The sequence below is a fragment of the Hippocampus guttulatus genome, chromosome 1, assembly GCF_054856545.1.
Source record: "Hippocampus guttulatus isolate MCC_2025c chromosome 1, RoL_Hgut_1.0, whole genome shotgun sequence".
In the NCBI taxonomy this organism is placed as follows: Eukaryota; Metazoa; Chordata; class Actinopteri; order Syngnathiformes; family Syngnathidae; genus Hippocampus; species Hippocampus guttulatus.
The window spans coordinates 1,013,952-1,036,420 of NC_141261.1; the positions used below are offsets into that span (position 1 = coordinate 1,013,952).

At 42.6% G+C, this 22,469-nt stretch overlaps 1 protein-coding gene across 13 annotated transcripts; it reads left to right on the top strand.

The window, feature by feature from the left end:
• The first annotated feature begins 200 nt into the window (after positions 1-200).
• LOC147209950 (inositol polyphosphate-4-phosphatase type I A-like) lies at positions 201-22,447 on the top strand. 13 transcript variants are annotated; one of them, XM_086121924.1, is made up of 26 exons: positions 201-342; positions 6,155-6,371; positions 6,928-6,972; positions 7,048-7,166; positions 7,256-7,372; positions 7,447-7,526; positions 7,605-7,716; positions 7,829-7,919; positions 8,357-8,504; positions 8,592-8,722; positions 9,059-9,163; positions 9,251-9,359; positions 9,550-9,567; positions 10,954-11,140; positions 11,220-11,435; positions 12,156-12,300; positions 12,606-12,761; positions 13,659-13,736; positions 14,585-14,757; positions 14,890-15,013; positions 15,843-15,910; positions 16,181-16,380; positions 16,620-16,717; positions 16,799-16,911; positions 17,768-17,922; positions 21,781-22,447. In XM_086121924.1, exons 2-26 carry the CDS (start codon positions 6,266-6,268, stop codon positions 21,911-21,913), a joined length of 3,027 nt encoding a protein of 1,008 aa, XP_085978050.1. In that variant the 5' UTR covers positions 201-342; positions 6,155-6,265; the 3' UTR covers positions 21,914-22,447. The 13 variants fall into 13 exon arrangements, with proteins under 13 accessions (XP_085978050.1, XP_085978375.1, XP_085977459.1 ...); XM_086122249.1 differs by having other exon boundaries at positions 10,957-11,140; XM_086121333.1 differs by lacking the exon at positions 21,781-22,447 and adding an exon at positions 19,168-21,209.
• Positions 22,448-22,469: the final 22 nt, after the last annotated feature.

A 22,469-nucleotide genomic window follows, 5' to 3' on the forward strand; every position in this document is an offset into this window, starting at 1 on the left:
TGCTGTTATGAGCATATCTTTACTTCTGGGGGGGGGGGGGCATCAACCATTAATATTGCTTTTAGTTTATTTTTGTTTTTGGCACCCGGGACATTAAATGTATATTCCCTTTTTGTTTGGTCTTGTCAAGTTGATTTTATTTGTTTTCATATTTAAAGACGTTTGCGTACGTGCGTGAGCGCGATACGTCACCAGACGTCATGCAGGAGGCGGAACTAGTCTGCTCGGCTGCCACTTCTGCTGCAGTCGGAAAGACGTTCCGACGATGAATTACAATACGGAATTACTGTCTTTCTCGCAGACCATAAGTGGATAATCTATTATGTTGTGAAACGCAGAATTGTAAGTAACTACCATATCGTACTTATTCTGACTTTAATAAGAGCTTGATTGTTGTGATGTGGATTTTCCTGTGTCGTTGCTTTCGTGTTTAGATCCTTGGAAAAACGAGCTTTTTCGGATACTTTAGGAGTTCGTATAGTGAGTTAGGGAACGTGTCAAGCTGTGTTGTTTACGCACGGCATTTGCGTCTTTAACTTCAAATGAAAAGGTCAAACATGGATGAAAACGTAGGAGATGTTCTTGAATCTCTGGCAGGAAATGACTCCAGTGTGCAGTTTGTGCCTGCATTGTGTCAGCCAGGGCACAGTCTTGAGTGACATTACGTAACTTAGTTAAGAAACACAATTTTATCCTCTTGGGACACATCGCTCTCTCTTTTTCTTTCTATTTGTATGTGTGCGTTTACGCGCGTGGTGATGGCAATATGCAACACGTTTTGGTGCGTATTTGACACGAGATGTGTGCATGCGTGTGTTTTTGCAAATCTACTGCGGGTTTTGATATCTCAGTGGTTTTCACAGTATATGTGTGAAGGTCATCCGGATTTTGACGGGCTGATGCAGTGAACATGAACCAAAGTACTGTACCGTTGTGCTTACTTAGTTTGGTTTTGTACACGTTTTGACAACAATATTCATGATGCTCTGATCAAGATATTGAATATCGTTCACACATTTCATGAACACGGATACTACTGTGTCATGACTCGTTTATGTCATACTCTTAGTGTCTGATTCGTTTACTATGCATGTGCAAAAAGTCGTGCGAACTTGAATGCTTGCCCAAACGTGATTGCTTCTGCGAACAGATATGACATTTATAACTAAGCTAAAATATGTGAAATTAAAAACTAACTCGCCCAAAATCGCATCTGCCAAATGCCTAAATTGGCTTTGTGCGTTTTGGGAAAGTACATGCAAATACTGTACATTATTTAGTTATGCACAATATAATTGATCAAACCTGAGACAAATTGAGGTGTCTGAGTTTCTTTAGTGATTCTGAAATGCAGGTGCAATCAGAATTTGTGTGTGTGTGTGTGTGCAGTGTATATATAATATATATAATTACAAGATTTAGTTTAGGTCTTCCCAACTTTCTCCCATTATTACCGTATGCTCTTTTTTAACCATCGAGTGACATCTCCACCATTTGGTGGGAGCTGAAAAATCTAAAATACATACTTTTTTCGTTTTGATGTGAAATAACAGTATGGTTTCATCATTAAATAATAATTTCTTCTTTACTTTCTATGCTATTACTTGCCACCAAAACTTTCATGGCTTTATCTAAGCTGTTGAAAACATAAGAGTAGAACATCTCAAAGTAATACATCTCCTAGCTGAGGCGCGGTGACACAGAAACACTCTGGAGCATGAAACTGGATCTCTCAGGGTCTAGTATAATGAATCTTTAATGAGCATCAAGGGGAACGGAGGTGGATTAAAAAAGAAAAGTAAAAGTTGTGTGTGTGCGTGCGTGTAGGCGCACCACCCGACGTGGAAAAAATAACCTGCCAGGTGTTCCTGCGGCTTGTATGGGGGAAAAAAATGAGTAGATGCTAATAATACCATGAACCTACTGTGATCCGGAGTGTGAAACACACAGTCAGTATGTTTATACACGCTAAACTCAATATTACATCTTATACAGCAGCGGTTCTCAAACGTTTTACACCAAGTACCAAGACGGGTTTTATTCCTAAAAAGTATTTGTCATATTATTGTAACACATCACTATGCAGTGTCAAAATGATCTTAAACGGATGAAAAAAAGTTTTCAAATAATCATTCAGTTGAAAAGCATCACACTTAAAAGTTAAATGAAAATTCTGTGTATACATTTACTTACTAGACGACTGGCCATTGTATTACCTTAAAGGTTAAATACAAATGAACTGCAATGAGTAGTAAACGTCCCGTACTTAGAGAATCATTCGCTTTCTAAAAATGTGTAAATATATGTGTGAAGACCACAAGTAATACAGTAGTGCATTTGCTTAATCAAGGTGGATTTATGTCTATATTTTACTTAATCCTGCTTAATTTTAGTTTTTAAATGTATACATGTATGTCATAACAATGCTGTATTCATAGCCAAGAAGTGTTTCCATCCAAATGTGGAATACGTATTGCCACAGGATGGATGTAGCTGTCGATGTGATGCTGTTTTTGCTGAAGTGAAAGAGTTAAAAGGCTGCCGTGTCAGAGGAAGAGGAGAAGGGGCCGAGACTGCAGCTGTGTCTTTGCCTCCTGATGCTCTGCGCGGGACGACTTTGTTTACATGCACCGTTGGCATACGCGGCAAGAGTGGACATCCTCGGGTACGTGTGGAAATTGAAGCTGCAATGCAACACTGATTCGCGATGAGCATGGCCTCATGTTGGCAACTGGACAGCGGAGGCTGAGCTGTGTTTGGACATTTTGAGCAAAATGCATCATCATGGTGCGTGCTAGCAGCTGGAGGATAGTGAGAAAAAAAAAATCCTCATCATATTTCAGGTCTAGCGTATTGTTCATCTCTAAAAAGTTCAGCTCCTGCATGTATGTTGATGAATAAGCACTGATCAGATTTAGTCACTGCATCTGCCAGAAAAAAAAAAAGCCTCCTTTTGTTTAGGATCTACTTTTTGCTAAAAAATGAACACATGGATTCACGTCCTAAAGCGATCTTGCCGACCTTGCAATCGTCTGGTGTTTCTGCACACCGAGGCTTCGAACATACAAACAGCCCTTCTGCAACGTGAGGAAGTGCTGCTAACCTGAGCAACACAGAGAAGAAACAAGATATTCCCTTTTTGTGAACAAGATCAGTCTGCGCATTACTGAACAGTAGAGACTGAGCGGTTCCTTTACAGAGAGTGAGAAGGTGACTCCGAGTAATGGTTGGAGCTTGGCGACGGTCATTATCATGTGAAAGGCTTACAGCTGCTCTGTCTGTCCAAAGACATTATTCATGCTTTCGTCTAATGAACGCACAGATGGCACACGCGGTGCGCTACCACTAGTTTCAACCAACATGGGGGGGGGGGGGGGGGGGGGGAGCGCCGTTTTCTCTGAGCTTTCTACTTTTGTCAACATGTAAGCTGTCAAGCTAACTTGTTCTAAAAAGACTGCCAGGCCATACAAAATGAGTTGTCAATATTCTAAGATACTGACACATTTATTGTCTTTTTCTTGTGAGAAAAATAACACAACTAAAACGATGGTTGTACCTTAACTACATAAGTAAAGACGTGAGGTGATTAATAAAGCAACTTGTGCGTTTGTCACATAAAAAGCAGATTTAGGAGGAGACTGGACTGACTTGTTCTTGCTCATTTTGCCAAAGACAGCCGAGTGTAAAAAGTCCCTTTACCATGTTTGGGGAACTGGACAAGCTCCAAGCACACTGACACACACGCACACACATACACACACGTTTACAGTTAAACACGATGAGCACTGGAGACCAGGTTCAAAAAGGCAAGGAGATTAGATGAAGAGAGAGACAAACTCTGAGCTTTAAATTAAACACACATACAATTTAGTGACGCACTACAAGTTGTAGTCCTCCAGTATGTGTCAGAGGCCACACCAAAAAGCATGTTGTAGCGTTTTTGCCTCACGGTCAAGAGACGTCGCATGTTTTCTATGTTTTGGTGGTCTTCCCACATTCCGAAACCACGAATGGTCGGTTGATGTAAGAATCTAAATTGCCTGTAAGTGTAAATGTGAATGAGTGGTTGTTTATATTTGCGATTGATTTTGCTGCCAGTCCGCCGAGATAGGGTCCAGCTCACCCTGGACTCTGTACACCACAGGATAAGTGGAAGAAAATGAATGAATGTGTCAGGAGTCTCTGTCCCAGATTTTCCATAGACTGTAAATCCTGTGCAGACGCGTGACTCCGAAAGCCATACACACACTTGACACAAGGAGCTAAACGTGGAGCTCCCTTATAGGGCAACCTTTTTGATTTTCCCTTAGCACTGAATGAATGATTGAAGGCATGGGATTTAAACAGTTATTTGTTTCCTTTGCATTTGGGTTTGCCTAGTCAACACGGAAACCGTTTTATGTCACTAGAAACATGCCATTCAAAGGAGTGCCTTTGTTTTCACTATCCATCGAAATGTACTCATTGATTCATCTTTTTCCCTGGTTCGGCACAGCCTCACTTTGACACGAGTAGCAATTGTGGGTTCAGGGTTATTGCCTTTGCATACGTTTGCATGTGGATTTTCACAGTGGAAATTCCAAGGATGTGATCATTAAGAGCACTTAGTCAATTCAAGCCAAATGTGTACTGGGAAGACTGACGTTTTCAAAGAAGTCAGGTGATGATTTTCAGTAGGTCCAGTGGTCTTAACAGATGTCGGTCTTGAGAATCAAATTGGGACACGTCAGGTGCCGTCAAGAGATCAGTGTGCAGCAGTCATCGGGAAGTAGGCCTTCAGCGATTAGCCTAGAAGTACACTTTTAATTTGATTGGATCCTTCTCAAACGGGGGAATTTTTTCTCACAGCAAACCTTCGGTCCATAGTATGGAAGCATTTTGGCTATAAAGGGCATGACCACCAACAAGAAAACTGAGTTCACATCACGGCTGATCTTGATGTCATCACGATTTTCTTGTTTGTTTTCTTTTTTCAGGTTAGAGGAGCATTTGAGGAGCAAATATTCGCTGCTGGTAATGTTTAGCCCTATAAATATTTTGTTTGCACCTTGTACAAATAAGTACTGCACACTTTATTAGCCTTGAATGCTGTTTGCAATTTTTCTTATAGCTAAGGATTACTTGGTCCACTCCTCTTCTGTTTATCTACAGCAGGGGTGCGCAACCAATCGATTGCGATCGGCCAGTAGCCCGAGGCCTGGTCCCAAGTTGATCGCGAGGGATGAAGGGGGAAATAGAAAAAAAAGACACGTGACTGGACGCGTGTTATTAATATATATTTTTGTGTTGGTGTACAGTGCACCCTCAGCATCATCAGTTTCACTTTCACAAAAAAATATTTTAAAATAAAATAAAAAAGCAGGTCACCTTTAACCTACGCACGGCCAGGTGGTTCACAGTGCAGAGGTCGTGGGTTCGATCCCAGCTCCGGCCTCTCTGTGTGGAGTGTGCATGTTCTCCTCGTGCCTGCATGGGTTTTCTCCGGGTACTCCGGTTTCCTCCCACATTCCAAAAACATGCATGGCAGGTTAATGGAACACTCTAAATTGTCCCTAGGTGTGAGTGTGAGCGCGGATGTTTGTTCGTCTCTGTGTGCCCTGCGATTGGCTGGCAACCGATTCAGGGTGTCCCCCGCCTACTGCCCGAAGACGGCTGGGATAGGCTCTGGCACCCCCCGCCACCCTTGTGAGGATAAAGCGGTTCAGAAAATGGATATATGGATGAATGGACATTTGGGCCGTCTTTTTGTGTGGTGTGTTTGGTCTCTACTTTTTCAAGATAAAGTCGACACTGATCGTTTATATTTCCTCATCTTCCATTTTGACCTGCCACAGTAGAGAGGCACCAAGAGGAAGCGACCGATTAGTTTTTTTGAACCTGTCATGCACAGTGGCTTTTTTTTTTTTTTCATTTTTTGGTATTCAGGTGTCTTTTGGACTTGGACGGTGTGGTCTCAATTTCACAAGCTCTTCCTTCTTTGTTTACTAAATCTCCTTTTGTGGTCTGACGTGTTCCTCTTTTTTTATAACCGGTAGATACAGAGCTGTGAGAGTGCAACTGTGATTATTTTCACATTGTTCTAAATCCGATTTTTTTTCTCGACATTGTCATTTCAAACAACTGCATTGTTCTTTTTGTCACATGTCTCATGTAGAAATAAGGTCCTGACTGGGGGAGTGACCGAATCACATGGGAGTGTGTGACGGCTCATGCTTAAGGCTGCGTGTCCAGGCCTCCTGCCATCACCGCCTCTTCCCGAACCAGCATGGCAGGGGGCAGAGAGCGCGCTGGCCGGACTCAGAGGCCGTGGTCAGTGTACCGGGCGAACACGTTCCAGTTGTCCAGTGAGATGATTGGCTTGGCCCTGGCAGGTGAGGGAGATAAGATTACATTCATTGTTGAACAGTAACATACACAAGCGTGTCACATATAGACGACATTACAGTGAACTGTGGAACAGGGGAAAGAGCCCTGTTAGGAAAAAAGCGAAAATCTGCAATAACCGCCCCGACCGAAAAGGTATGCAATTGCTCATTTGTACCACTGGATGGCAGCAGAACTAGTTTTGTGTAACTCAAACTCCTCAACTCATTTCAAAATACAATTTTTCTTAGAACTAAGATAACACCAAATGGTGCCAACGCAGGTCGGGTATGTATATTTCTCACTGATGAAATGAGGTATAAAAAAGAAATCAGCAAATAGGTTGGAGTTCACTCTCTTTCGAATGTAATCATTGAGAATTATGCGAAATGATGGATATGTTCAGTTTGATCAAATGTCGGATAACATTGGCTCTGCTGCGGGAGCCTCTTCATCCACGGATACCCAGATCCAACCTTAATGACGCAATTTTTCATCGGTCAACATTTTTCTTAAGGAATCATCTGCACCTGTACTCATGTGAGGTCCTACATTGTTTTCCAGGAAACAGTCAAGACCCAGATGAACCTGTGCTCGAGTTCAGTATTGGTGAGTCAAAAAAATACAATAAAATAAGTAAAATATTGTTTACTTTGGTGGAGCAATTGTTGTGTCATTGGGCAGCTTGCACAGAACTACTGAATCCCGGTTTGGATCGGAAACCCAACAGTTTTGTAGCAGTGAGCTGCACAACGCCACCGCAGGCTTTCTGGACCAAACATGCCCAGACCGAAGTCATTGAGGTGGGACGCGCATCGGGCTTCTTGCAAAAGCGTGTTTTCTAGGTGCTGATTATTGACATTGTACGCAATGCCACCACGCATGTCAACAGGGTACTAGCAACCCCATCTTCCTCAGCAGCATCGCCTTCTTCCGGGATTCTAACGTCAATCATCAGACGCAAGTTAAACTGGCCGTCTACGACGTGAAGGACCGATCCCAGGGCACGGTGTGACATCTTTGCTCACAGTAATCTTTCCTTGCACGTGGAACTGAAAAGACTTCCGCTTTGTGTCCGTTAAGATGTACATGTTGGGCTCAGCACTTTTCCCTGTGAAAGAGTTGCTGCAGGACAAAGACCACAGATTGGAGATGGAACTCAGGTAAACGCATGCAACGCATTGTTCCTCATGCACAAGTGCGCCGGCTACTGAACTGTCTGGATCGATTTCAATCCTCAGGTCAGCAGAGAACAAGCGGGTGGGAAACATCTCTGTGGCCGCATGGAAGATGGAAGATAAAGCAGATCAGAGACTTGGGGTCGGCCATCTTCCGGACAATATCAATGGCCGGGTAGGATGCTGCATTTCGGAAAGACCGAATTATCTTTTGAAAATTAATTTTCACTATGAAGAGTATAGCCGAGCCACCTCGTGCTGTTGAGCTCCTTCATTGTTCTCCGTAGACAGTGCTGCCGGTTGACGAGAGCCTAACGGAGGCGATGGGAGTACGAATCAAGTATGCCTCACTGTACAGAGACACCCTCCTGCGTGCAGGTATCATGACGTCCCTCTGCAGAAATGTCTCTATTTATATCTCTTATTATTTCACACACCGATCCACTGCGCGCAGGTGCACAAAATGATTCAATGGGTTTGCGGGCAAGGGAGAGATGTTAGAGTGCCAGTTCAACAAAGCAGTTCAGGCACCCCATAACCTCGCTCAAGAGTACGAGATAAGTGCTCAGGAAACAAATGAGTATATCCCCAAGAATTTGTTCAGTTTCTGTATTTTTGCTCGACAGCAAAAAATCAATCCTGAATTCGCCCTCATCCTTCGAGATAAATTGGCTATGCCGCTGTCCTCCATCTGTCCTGACCTCTTGGTGGCAGATATATGCGTCACATCACGACTCATATGATCAGGAAGGAGTGCATTCGTTGCCCCTACGAATGTCAGGAATCTGCTTACTTAAGTTACATTTCCTCCTCAGTATTTGGCGGCACAATGTCCAGAATGTATCGCTTCCCAACAACCGATGCCAACCACCTGCGGGTGCTCGAGCAGATGGCCGAAAGCATCCTGTCCCTGAACATCCCCAGGCAGTTTGTCAAATTACTACTGGAGGAGGACGCAGCCCGGTACAAAGACACATGCTCGGACGAAGATGCTTGAAGACTGTTTTGTGTCCGCGATTCGAACCTAACCCTGCATACTTTCGCCGGCAGGGTTGGTGAGCTAAAGGAGCTGGGAGAGTTGTCACCCTGCTGGGAGAATCTACGACGACAGATCGTCTCACACTACCAAACAGTCATAGCCTCGTACCAAGAAACCCTCTCTGACCTCAGCAACTACAGAGGTTCAAACCTTCTTCGCATCTGTATGTCATAACACAGCGAAGAAAATCAGCTCCTTCGACTTCAATTTTACAGTAAAACAGGAAATTGTCTTGAAGATTCAGCATTCTTGCCGGGGGAAATGAAGGAATGTTGCCATAAATGCCCCTTGCAATGTTAACATTTTTCACTAATTTGCATTTTTCGGGGGGGGGGGCAGGGGGGTTCAATCTTACAATTTCAATGGCTTCTTACCTTGGCTTCATGCCCCATCCGTGGCACAAAGAGCAGTGGCAATCGGTCAGGTAGTTTATGTTTTAAGAACGTTCTAAAGGCTTTCTCTACCTGCTCCTCGCTAGGCCCGTCATTCAAGGCCAGCAGCCGGAAGGCCGACAAGAAGATGGAGTTCATGCCCACCAACCTGCATATTCAGAGGATGAGGGTGCAAGATGACTTGGGCTTCGGTTAGCCTATGCTTACCTTCACATGCTTGATATCATTGCTGCGTATTCATGTATGGTACTCACATTGGTTTGCGCCTTTGCTCCTAGAGCACACATACGACATTGTCACTGTTGGGGCACCGGCTGCACACTGCCAGGGGTTTAAAAACGGCGGTCTGAGGAAACTTACTCAAAAGTTTGAGGAGGCAAAGAAACAGTAAGTTCACAGAATGTTTTCAAAAGACCGTTTCTCTTCACAAAATCACGGTGATATATTTCTTTCGATTCACTCAATCTATAATTTGGCTGCGGTCACATTTACGTTGTGGATTATTGCATTATTTCTGCAGTTCTGTTCTCCTATAGCTTCCTTTTAATAGTTTTGTTTTTGTGACTTTTGTGGTCAGCGCATATGAGGAGCTTTGGTGAGTTGCTTTGCTTCTTTTCATTTCTCCGTGTTTGTGCAACAATACAAAAACAACAAGCAACCTTTCAGTCGTTCACTGCATTCACACACAACAGCGAATCAACATAAGTGGCTCACTAGTTTGGGTATTTTGAACAATCGTATGATAAAAATGATTGTTTAATATTGCGGATATCCAGCTGACTTTGATCAAAGGGCAAGTTACACTCTGGGCGGGTCACTCACCTTTACACCTGTGGGCAATTTAGAGTCTTAATAAATAATAATACTCTAAATAAACCTATTGTACGATGTGTTTGGTACGCGGGAGGAATTTTGAGTACTCGGCAAACACGGGAAGAACTACACATGAAGTTTCTATATAAAGCTAATAAGTGTATAAAATTGTGTGTGTTAAAATTCAGCTGATATGAGTGTCTTCTTTTTTTTGGAGGGGTGGGGGGGGGGGGGGGATTGCTGTGCATGCCATCCTATGTGCCTGCAAAAGAAATACATATACATTGCTGAATAGAATAAGTTGTCGAATAGTTTTGTTTTGTTTTGTTTTTTCCATGCGGCTCTCGAACAGAACAACAGGGGTGTCCAAACGTTTTCTTCCAAGGGCCGCATACAAATAATTGGAAGGATGCAAGGGCCACTTTAACACTCTTCAGCCTTAATTTTTTAAACATGCCAAAACCAATCAATCAAGCAATTAAAAACATTGTAAAGATATTATCGTTGTTTTGAAAAAACCGCTATGTCACAGCGTTCTGTGAGACAATAAGGCAAATGATTTTAGAAGATTTTTCAGAATGTTTGTGTGTCTCGCTGCCCTGAATCCCATTACAATGGATCCACCGCTGCAATGAACGAACTCCAAATCACATTTCCGCATACAGAACCAAAAGAGGAGCACTCCGTAATAAGCCACCACTTTTAAAACCATTCCTTGAGGATCATTATTTTCTAATCGTCACAAATCGCTCCTTGACACTAAGCAGGAGGTGGATCCAACCGTTTGAAACTAAATCATCTCTCTTCACCGTTTTGAAGAAAATGTTTTTTAGTTGTAAGTCGTTTATGTCTTTGTATATTTAGTAAAACTGTCAATGACGGCAAGTTATTAGTAACAGCATTACTGGTCATTGTAGTTGTGGTTAATAGGCCTTGCGCCCTCTCGCTCCGCCTTTTTTGATACTAGCATCTTTCATGATGCTTCCACTCCTTGTTTACATTGTGTTGCAGGGTGTGTCAAACGTTATTTTTAGTGTATAGTCAAAAATGGAAAGTGTACTGCAAATGGTCCCCAGGCCAAAGGTTGGACACCCCTACAAGTAGACTGTGCATCTCTAGGCCATCAGTCCCAAACAAGTTTCTAAGATTGGATGTTTGCTCTCTGCAGCAGCGCCCTCTCCAGCTCGCAGTCTATCGTCTTCATTCCTCAGGACGTGGTTCGAGCCAAAGAGATCATCGCCCACGTCAACACCCTGAAAACACAGGTCAGCTATTATGCCGAGAGGCTTTCCAGAGCTGCGAAGGACCGGTCGGCTAGCGGACTAGAAAGGACACTTGCCACGCTGGCTGATAAGGTACTTGACTACCACGTGTTATTTCTCAGCACGCCCATTGAAAAGATCCCATGACGGCACGTGATATTTCGCTACTCAGACTCGTCAGCTGGTGACAGTATGCGACTGTAAGCTGCTCGCGTCGGCCATTCAGGCCCTGAATGCTGCACGGCCCGAGTACATCGCCTCCAAAATGTCTCCCTCCGCCGAGTCAGATCAAGTAGTCCTCCGCAATGACCGGGACACACTACTTGCCAAGTGGAGCGGCAATAGCGGTCGATCATCGCTGCATGTAGACTGGCATGAGGAGGAGTGGGTACGTGAAAACAACGACAACAAAAAAAGAAAAATGCATTTCACTGGCAGTCTGACATACAGTTATTCAAAAAAACTGCAAACAAACACACAGAAAAGCATTTTAAAGTCGAAAATAAATTGTCTCCATCAAAATGCAAAATCTGCGGCTACCCTGAGCTCGGTCTTCATTAGGGTAATCGCATTTGAGCTCTTCATGGCCTTATTGAAGATAGTTTTAGCCTGTTAATTACTAGAAAATAGTTGGATCTTTATGTACGTGTGCATTCCTTGTCACAATGCAGTACCGCTTTAATTTAAGTAGGACTTCCGCTATGGCTCGAAATCTATTTTAGTCATCTGCTTTCTCAGGCTCTGTTTTTCAAAGATTTTCTCCGGTAATTTTTAAATTACCTACAGGACTTATTAAAAGCAATGTCTATAACTGCTAATTTTATTCATTCAACGCAGTCCGGATCCATCCCCTAATGGCTGGAGTCCGTACTTGTGGCACTTGACCCAGAACTCAACCAAAGCACTAAATTTGGTCAATTCTGCCCAAACAATTGCGGCAGACCCAATGATTAGCATATACAGTACATGTGATTCATCTGCCCATTTGTGTTCCCAGTTGAATTCCAAGGGGACATTTATGTAACTGAATTTTCCTCTCTGCAGTCAAAGATGAGCAGGCAGGTCTGTGATGAATTTGCGGCATCTGCCTCTCTTCATGTGCCGTCAGGAGAAAGTGTGGCTGAACGTGGACAAGTCCCTGGAGTGCATCATCCAGCGTGTCGACAAGCTGCTCCAGAAAGAAAGGAAGCCAGATGATGCCATTCAAGACAAAGTCCCCACGGACCTGCAGGGCGCCTGCGGCGTGAAGAAGAGTAACGCATGCGCACACAGACACTAAGAGTAAAATACTTCAAGGGGACATATTGTGGAAAACTGACTTTGAAACTGACCAGTTCATTTGGATGGATTGACTTTTTAATTGCCAAATTTAAGTACCGGTATTTGGGTGTTTTCAGTGCCTGCAGTGTGATATAAAGTGTGTGAAAGTCAGTCACAAACATTTGTTAAGACACCTGAGAACTGATTTAAATGAATTTAAAAAATACACGATATGTCTCCTTTAAGTGATTAACTGGCTGTGACAAAATTAACGTCACTACTATTTGGCTGTGCAAAGGTGATGAGAAAAGACGAGCTTTTTGGATCAACCCGGGAAGTACGTCACTTGAGTGTGCATCTTCATTGTCATCACCATTGCCTCGCCCATCCACATCATCATCCTCTTTGCCTGCCTTCCCATCAGTGTGCCCTCCAAACCCTGAAGGAAAAAGCCGTAGGTTGATTGTACTTGTGCGCACTTGTTCTGCATTTAGCCATCCGTTTGTTTCTGGTTTTCTGACCTCATCCGAGGTCCTTTTTGATGTGTTTTAGTAACTATTATGTAGCGTTTTTTTTTCTCGTGCGGTGGTTCTCAAACTTATTCCACCAAATATAAAAACATTCTTTGCTCTCCTTGTACCACGAGCATAACTAATATACAATAACGTAGTAGACCTAAAAGTAGTGATCAAAAACAGGCTTTACATGTATTGTATAAATGTATATTTGATGTTATTGTTAGCCACTGTAAGATTATGCATACCGGTAGTTTCAACATAACAATGTGCCATAAATTAAAATCTATTGCGCTTAAGTTAAACACAAAATTGTGCCTAAAACGGCTTGCGCTGTTCTCTTGCAAGATTAGATTTATTGCACAAGTTACGAAATTGATCACCATAAAATAATCAATTTAATACAAAGAAATTCCTCCATTTGTTTTATGTTTGAGTGAAATTATTGTTATTATTATTATTATTATTATTTTGTTAACTGCTGATAACATAATTCCTGAATTTCAAGTACAACAATTACTGTGGACATTTTTATGCAGAAAATGGTAGGTAGATTGATAGCTGGACAAAATAGCAAAAAAAAAAAAAAAGTACTTTTTTTTCCCTTTTTGCTATTTTATCTCTTCACCCCCCAATAACTGTACTAACTGAAGTAGTGATAATGTCATCTCAATTTTTGGACCGATTAAGTTACATTGGATGATGAGCACACCCATGATCTCTCACAGCAAACGAATATGCTGTGGCACATTGGTTGGGAATCCCTGCACATACCGAAGTTTTTGGAAACTCTCTTTATGGTCCACATTGAATTTTTTGTGCATTTCTGTGGCTAGCAGCACCCGCCAACAGTGCATGTTGCACCACATCCCGTCTTCTTGATGGAAGCCCCAACGTTGAGGAGGCGTACCCAGGTAAGAGCTAGCTGGAAGCCTCATCAGCAAGCACACCACAACTGCTTACTATCACGGCTGTCTCTGTCTCCTCTCTGTTCCTTCTGAATTCACTTTTATTTCCAAAGTGGTGTACAAACAAACAAGGAAATGAAAGAAAAGCCTCCAAAATGAATAATCTTTATCGAGACCCAATGGACTACCGCTCTGACAAAGTGTAGAACAAAGTTCAAATGTGTTTAACTCCTTCCCCTTCACAATTACCCAAGACAATTTATCCATCAAAAAGTGTAACTCATATGACAATTTATGCATAATTTTACATACTCTAAGTTTATACTTGAAGACTATCTCTACTTATATACCCCACACAAACATGTTGCTCTACACAAATGTACATATGCACACTCTAAAAACAGTTGAGTCAAAAATAATCTGGGTCAAAAATGGATTGATTGATTACTTGGGTCAATTTTACCAAATTTTGGTTCATCTAGTATAAAACAACCCCAAAAATTCAACATTTCTCCCTTGTGTGCGGCATGTATTGATGCATTCTTTTTCACCGTTGTACTTACGTTTGGTGATTGTTTCAATTCCTCACTCATAGCGTTCCACAGTTTCACACCGCAAGTTGACACACAACATCTCTTCCTGCTCGTGCATATGCTCCATGTTTCAATGTTGTGTTGAGCCCACAAATGATATTTCCCTTTCCTATTCTGAGGCACCTTTGGAATGTTTGGGTCAGGTTGTTTTTGGCCCTAGACTTTCGTGGTCCCGTCTAACATGATACAATGTCTGTACATTGTAATTGATTTGATATATGTGTTGTATTTCGTGTTTTTGTTGCATGCGTGTGATTCCAGGAGAGTGGAGTGAGGCGCTGTACCCTCTGCTCACCACTCTCACTGACTGCGTTGCCATGATGAGCGACAAGGCCAAAAAGTCCATGGTCTTTCTACTGATGCAGGATATTGCCCCAACCATCGCCATGGACGTCTCCCTGCAGTACCGCCGTGACGTTGTATTCTGCCAGACGGTCAGTTGTTACCATGAGTGTTGTGTATGCACAGATATGCAACAAATTGATGTTTGTTTTTGTGTGTGCGTGTGTGTGTGCGTGTCTGTGCGTGTGTGTGTGTGTGTGTGTGTGGGGCTGTGTGTGTTGCAGCTGACTGCTCTCGTCTGCGGCTTCATTATCAAACTCAGGAACTGTCTACGTGATAATGGATTCCTTCGGCAGCTGTCCACCATTGGCTTGTTGGCTGAGTTTGAATCCCTACTCAGCACATACGGTACAATCATGCGTGCAACGTTACTCATTATGCCACTAGATTTCACAGATATAATGGGAATAAAAACTGCAGGTATGGCAATTGGCAATGGCACCCTTTTTGCTTATTTGCATTGTACTGTACATCAGTAAACAGTTAACACCATAAAACAGCAATGCCGACGCTCGTGCTGAGTCAGAAGCCAAAGATTAGAAGTTTTGTTTTAAAAAAATGGACAGAAAGGACTTGCCTAATATTTAGCGGGAGGTCTTTCCAAAGACAGGTAGCAGCAATGTAAAATGCTCAATCCCCTCTGAACCTCCTTCATTTTAGGAAGATCATGCCAAGTCCCTCAGCTTTGCGCTCTGTCATTGTTTACTTCCTATTATTCCTTTCTGTTTAGTTTTTCAACTTGCAAACCCAAGCTGGAATCTGAGTGGCTGTTGTCTCACACATTTCCACCACATCTGATCGAGTGAATAATATACTTCTCGCTGATCATTATAATCAACCTAAAGCCCCAGGCTGACGTAGATCTCCTTTCAGAAGGTGGTCAAGGGGTAGGTGGGCCGTGTAGAGTTGTAGGCGGTTGACCTACAGTATATACTCCGCTTGGAGAAAAAATAAAATATTTGTCGGTCTGCAGATCAGTGCTTGAAGACATCTTCAGGATTTTAGATGAACAATATTACCTGGCATTTGTTGTTTTACTGTTTGTGATCGCTGGGTCTTGTCAGAGGTCTAAGCTTTGTAAATTATCGAAGATTTATCTTGAAGGGTTTTCAAATGGGACCTTTGTAAAAGTCTCTGAACACTGTTAGGTAGGTTAAGGTTTTTCGTATGTTTTTAGGAGAGGAGCTGGCCATGTTGGAGGACATGAGCATTGGCATTATGGATCTGCGAAATGTTACCTTTAAGGTAGGATGACCTGTGTTTCTGAGGGGCCGTCGAGGACAACTTTCAGGATGAAATTTCTTACACACACACACACACAAAATGAGAGCATTTTAGTAGTGCACGTGAAAGTGTCGTGTGCGAGTGTTTCAGTTGTCGATGTGAGCAAAAAAAAAAAAAAAGTGTGAGTGAAAATAATTTCAGTCGTATATGTGAGTATACCTGAGAGCTGCTCAATGTCATATATGCTTGCGGCATCTATGACAAATTGAAACATTTGATGTGATGTTGAAGGTCACCCAGGCGACGGGCAGCTCCGCCCTCGATATGCTGCCCATCATCACGGGCAACCGTGACGGCATCAATGTCCGCATCCCTCTGCCAGTAGCCATGTTTGATGCGTTGCCACGGGAAATCCGGAGTGGGATGCTGCTGAGGGTCCAGCCGGTGCACTTCAACGTTGGCATCAACGAGCAGCAGACGCTGGCAGAGAAGTGAGTGAGGATGAGGATGGTAACTTGTACATGTACAGCGGTAACTTGGCTTATGAGTACAAACAATAGTCGTGTTTTTTTTTTTCAGAGATTGAAACCAATTCATGACATTTCAATTCATTTCAATAGAAAATTGTATTTGATACATTACTTAATTGAGTTACACGCTTGGTGGTGGATTTCATTTCAACTTCGAAATACTGTTCTTTGGACTGGAACATTGTACGTGCATGTTTCAGGTTTGGAGACACGTCTCTTCAGGAGCTCATCAACATGGAGAGTTTGACGAGGCTCGTTTCTTACTATGAACAGTTTAAAGAAATCCTGCCTGAGGACTGTAAGCGTTCACAAATAAAAAAACATTTAAAGAATTGTCTCACAATCCAACGCCATGGTGACGCCAGTAAAATTTCCGCAGGCCTCCCAGGGTCTCGTTCTCAGACATGTCTTCCAGAGCTGCTCAGGTTTTTGGGGAATAACGTGGAGGCGAGGAAAAACAAGAATGTGGACATCCTGTGGCAGGCGGCCGAGGTGAACTTCCTGTTCTCAATATAAGATAATCCTCGGCGGTGTAATTCAACTGACAATGCAACACTTTTGCATACACTACTGAAACTCATAAGACTGTATTTCAGTATAATGTGTGCCTCACGTTTCTAGCGAGAGTTTGATTGTCGGGTAGTACGAACGTCGTCGCTTCATTCACACCTTGCCATAGCGGACAAGAGCTGGGCTTCCTCCTCTAACAGAAAAAAATGTATGAACCTCCCTTGTCGTTCAGGTGGTTGTGCTAATGCTAAATGCTATGCTAAATGATATTGCTATCGTGGTTCACATTTCACAAGCTATAAACAAGTAAACATGCTTAGTAGATACGCCAACTTCATTGTTCCCCATTCTCCAAGCTTTCTCCCTTTTTGCTTGGTGCTGATATTGGAAGTTAGCTGTGTTTTACAGCTCTGGGTGCCCACAGACTGCAATGATCATTTTGCTCCGCCGTTGTTTTCCCACGCTATCTGCTCAGCACACACTGTGTGTGGCATACTAAGTCAATTCGCAGTGTTTCTTACAGTTCAAATTTCCCAACTCGAGCGATTTGGCTCACCTCCACTCGTGCCGTGCCAAACGCAACGGTTGTGCCGCCACAAAACAAATAAGTCGATTACAAATACACGGTAGGAAACTGTCACATCCAACATGTCTTTTTAGATTCTCAGTCATTAAGGTCACAGTACTCCGCAAAGGTTGGTGGGCACAAAGGTTCTGCACCTGGGCAGAGTCCTTAGCTCTCTTTATCTACTTTATCACTACCTCTCAAAGGTTCTGATGACCTTTCAAACTTTCTGGATCATTTGATCTCATCGTCAGCCTTCTCTGCTGATCTCAGATCTGTCGGCGGCTGAATGGGGTTCGTTTCACAAGCTGCAAAAGCGCCAAGGACCGGACGGCCATGTCAGTCACCCTGGAGCAATGCCTGATCCTGCAGCATGAGCATGGCATGGCGCCGCAGGTCTTCACTCAGGCGCTTGACTGTATGCGCAGGTAAGACACCCACTTTCTTCTGTTCCTATTGTCATGCTCCACTGCTTGGGATATGGCTCGGGCTCTTTTTTTCTTTTTTTTTAATCTGCAAGATTTACTGTAGGTATCATTTTGCCCACCACCATAACTTGTTTCCTACTTTCTCGCCTATTCCCACTATTTATTATGCTTTCAATTGTCACATGCTCAGTAAAGACTGTCAATTCACCAATGTGGATTCGAACAAGCAAATATACAACAGTGAACCCTTGCGTGTTCGAAATACGCATAGTGACGGATTTTTTTCCCCCCCAACCTATCAGCTGTTACTGTATTCACCACGACTACGATGTGCATATTTGTTTTCCCATTATGTCACGCTAGTTTGTGCTAGCATATTATGGAGGCTAGTATGATAATACTTTTGATAAGCCTCATGTGAAGGTGCTTTGTTGGTGTTGAAAATTCAACAACTGAATACAATTGTTTACGTAACATGGGTTCATGATCGTTTACATGCTAGATGTATGGTGTTGATGCTGATTATTCTTCGATCCGTGTTTTACAGACCACAGTAAGTAAATCAATCCAAACAGAATACGTTTCAGTTTTTACTATGTTGCTGCCATCTTGAGGCAATTACAAACCCCTTTTATAGGCAGTGCCGATTTGTGGATTTTCGCGGTCATGAAAGCAGGGGTTCACTGTATTTCAGTTTCACAACATGCAAAAGGTGGATGTTGTGTTCCATCATGTTTATCCTGATCTTGTAGTCGGCACCTGTGTTTAGTTCGCACCCCTCTCATCACTCCTTTTCACAAGCCGACTTCACGTTTCCTCATCAGCCACCAAGCATGGGGGCGGGGGAGGTTGCTCATTTGAATCGGAGCCTCTTACACATTTTTAGGGTATTTATGAACAGAGGATCTTAGTAGTACAATATATTTGCATTTACTGTAGTCATCTCTCTGAATGTTCTCTGATTTTCTCTCTCTCTCTCCTTTTCCCGCTTCCTGTTTCCAATGCGTTTGATTATCATGCGACCTTTTTTTTTTTTTTTTTTTTTTGAGATCCATTATGGGCTTTCATGTTATTTGTCTGTCATTGTATGACCTGTCTGTATGTACACACTGTTTATTTTGCCATCCTGTCATCACCTTCAATTCTTGCTTGTCCTGTGCCACACCCTGCGGCTTCTTTCGTCACCCCTCCCGCACCTTTTCTTGATTCATGTCTCCTTACCCCCACTGCCCCCCTGCGCCTCAGCATTGGGACAATGGAGGGTGTGATCCAGAAGAACTTGAGCGGTTTACTGCCAGTGCGTGACTTCAGCATGGACCCGAGCCTCCTGTACTCGCTGCCCCTGCTGGCTCTCAGTCCCAACCTGCTGGTGGTTTGGATATTCCTCAGCGTGACTTTTATCTTGGCAAGGCTCCGCTGCAGCTGAGTGTCTGAGAAGCACTTATTCGGTAGCGCCCAGCCCAATTTTCTTTTCTTTGCGATCGCAATACTCACCACAAGGAAGGGTGATGCGGTACTGGATGCGTGCCATTGTCCTGCGCTAACTCTGCCGCATGTACAACTGATGCCTCATTCACAGAAACATGATCATGTTCTGACCTCATCTTACGATCATTAATATACAGACGATAGCTATTTAATGTCAGACTGTGGTCGCGCTCAATGAGCAACCCGTGGGCGTGGTCGCAACTGTTTTGTGTGCCCACTATGGTTTTGAAAAGCACTTTGGATGATTGACAGAATACAGAAAATGATGTCATGTAACCTTTATGGTTTGTTGTCTATCACATATTTTCTGCAGATGGCTTGTTGAAAAACCGTGACCGAACCTGGCAAATCACCGACACGGAAACTAACGTTTGTACAAATATGGCATTTAGGCATTTAAATAGTCGTGTGTCTTGTCTTCATGCATTTTTGCACATTATCTTGGTGCAAGAGAAGGTTTACATTGATGCAAGGGGTAGGTAAGTAGGATGTAGTCCATGAAAATACGTTTTTGATGCACTTGGGGTGGGGGAGGTTTGGATTATGGCTGGATGGATGGATAGTTTCTGTTGTTGTAGATAAAAACTTACATTATTTAAAATGACGACCGGGGCATTAGCTCGAGAGGACTAAATTACATGAACATGCGGTATCATCTAGATAGCGAAACTGCCCATCAGTTAACTGTTCTCCCTTCCTTATGTAACCTGGTCAAGATCACATGGAAGTGCTGTCGCTTTTGCTGCATGTCTAGCAAGGCTTAAGTTCTTGGTTGTGACAATATAGTTTGTCCGTGTGGTTTTGCAGGGCAAGTTTCAGTGCAGATTAGTTAGTCAACCGTAGCTTGGGTTTCACGGTGAATTTAACATTTCAAGAGAGTGAGAAAATTGCTAAATGTATGTTATAGGTTGGTCAATTTCATTCTGACGAGGCATCAAAAACAACGGCAGTCAGAAGTAACAGTGATATTGAAGTCATCCCAATAAAAGTTCAACTAAGCTCCTTTAGTGTCATTTTTAGTGCAGTTGGGAGTTCTTCCTCCAATGGGCAGCCTGCACTAAGACACTGAGCATACTGTGCATCCACTCCGTTTCTATACTGCTAGCCAACTGAGATCCAAACCTGCCTCTCCTGACTGTGAAGCAGAGTTTTAGTTTCTCCTCCGGTGTGCTGCTTTTATCTCCCACTGCAGAATTTGCTCATTGTTTTTTTGTTTTTGTTTTAAATTTGACCCATGAGTGAATGAAAAGGAAATGAAAATACTATTGCTATGTAGTCAGCTGTGTCCCAAAAGGTGAAGACCTTGCTCTTGACATATTTCTGTTTATTTGAAATGTCTTGATTTTTTTCTGTACAGTATGTAAATGTGGGGGTTTTTTGTATGTATATTTTGCTTCACGTGTGCTTGCTTGTTCTAAACTACCTCTGAGAAACACATTGAGTCTTGTCAAATCAATGAAAATATGAGAATTAAGTCAAACAGTGTGTGTGTGTTCGCGTGCGCGTGCGCGTGCGCGTGCGCGTGCGTAATTCATTCCAGTCCTCTTGGTCACATGTGTAATGACTCTTAAGTGCTCCCCATTATATTATTTAAAAAGGCTAAAAAAACACACACACATAACTACAATGTAGTTTATTTTTATTGTCTTTGACAGTGACATTGGTAATTAGGAAGTACATATTTAAATGCTTTTATTGAACCATACTGTACAGTATATGAAGTGTATACATAGTATACGGATATTTAAGATCTATCGCTGGATTGTGATGCTTATGCAATAAAGCTGTATTTATTATTGCTCCATTGTAGGATGTTTTTGTGTTTTCGATGCCACAGCTGACAATTTGATTAATTCTCATTATCCAATCAGATTCAGGCCCCATCAATGTTCATAACGACATAGATATTTTCCCATTTTCCATTTGTGTAGTTGTGAATCGTGAACTTGTCAAATCACCAGACAGCACTAGTATCAATTCAATCTTATCATTCCTTTGACTGTTAAAAGGTTGAATTGTTCTGTGGGACATCTACTACAGGTTTTTAAAATATCAAAATACACTTTGGACTGGGGCTGTCAGTATTTCCCCGTGCCCCTCCATTATGCTCAAACAAATTCCAAAATTTAGTCTGTGATAATACCTTGCTGTGTTCAAAGGCCTTCTTTTAGTCAAGAGGAAGAACTTTTGGGTTCCCCAGACCAGACAGCAACAGGAAAATCTCTTTGTTAAGACAGGAAAAAATATATATTTTTTTTTTCTCCACCCCTACTAATGTGGTCATGGTTGATGTCCTCTAACCTTTTCAGCATACCTACAGTGAGTGGTTTATTTGTGACTCATGATATGTTTTTTTTTTTGTCTCGCCAGCGAGGGCTGCAGACGAGAGAACACTGTGAAGAACGTGGGCTCCAGAAAGTACGCCTTCAACTGTCTACAACTCAAAGCCTTCCCAAGACACTACCGGCCGCCCGACGGCACCTACGGGAAGGTGGAAACCTGACGGGAATACTCTGCCTTCAGGGTAATCATCTTCAAATCATCACATGCTCACAATTTCAAATAAGTCACGTTCCAAACAACGCTGGGCCTCACTGCTGTACGGTGCCTTCATCATAAAAGCTGTGATTGTTTTTTTTCACAGTACGCACAACTGAATGTATATGATTGCGCATGTGTGTGGCATTTGTTTTGTCATTTAATAATGTGCGGCTCCTGGTCAGGCACAAAAACTGCTCAAAACCAACGGCATGCAGTTGCCAATCGGGAAGCAGAAAGACTTGTAATATTTATATTTTGTTGAAGGTATGCTATCAAATTAATGGAAGAATGGTGAAATGTACCCCCACTCCCACCTTGCTCCCATGACAGCTAGGTTTTTATGTACAACCGTCTTAAACGCTCTTAATCTCTCGGAAATAAATAAGTGGCTTTCATCCACTGTAAGTGTTTTTCATGTAATGTGTGTTTTGTAAGAAAATGTGTGTTTTTCACAGTTTAAAGCAGTTACCAGGTTCTAAATAAAAGGTAAAAATATCTTTACTTGTTACACTCGACTT

Coding starts and splice junctions, on each gene's coding strand:
- LOC147209950 (XM_086121333.1), top strand. CDS start 6,266: ATGGCAGGGGGCAGAGAGCGCGCTGGCCGGACTCAGAGGCCGTGGTCA. Junction 11,436..12,155: donor ACTGGCATGAGGAGGAGTGG/GTACGTGAAAAC, acceptor ATGTGCCGTCAG/GAGAAAGTGTGGCTGAACGT. Junction 12,762..13,658: donor AAACCCTGAAGGAAAAAGCC/GTAGGTTGATTG, acceptor TTCTGTGGCTAG/CAGCACCCGCCAACAGTGCA.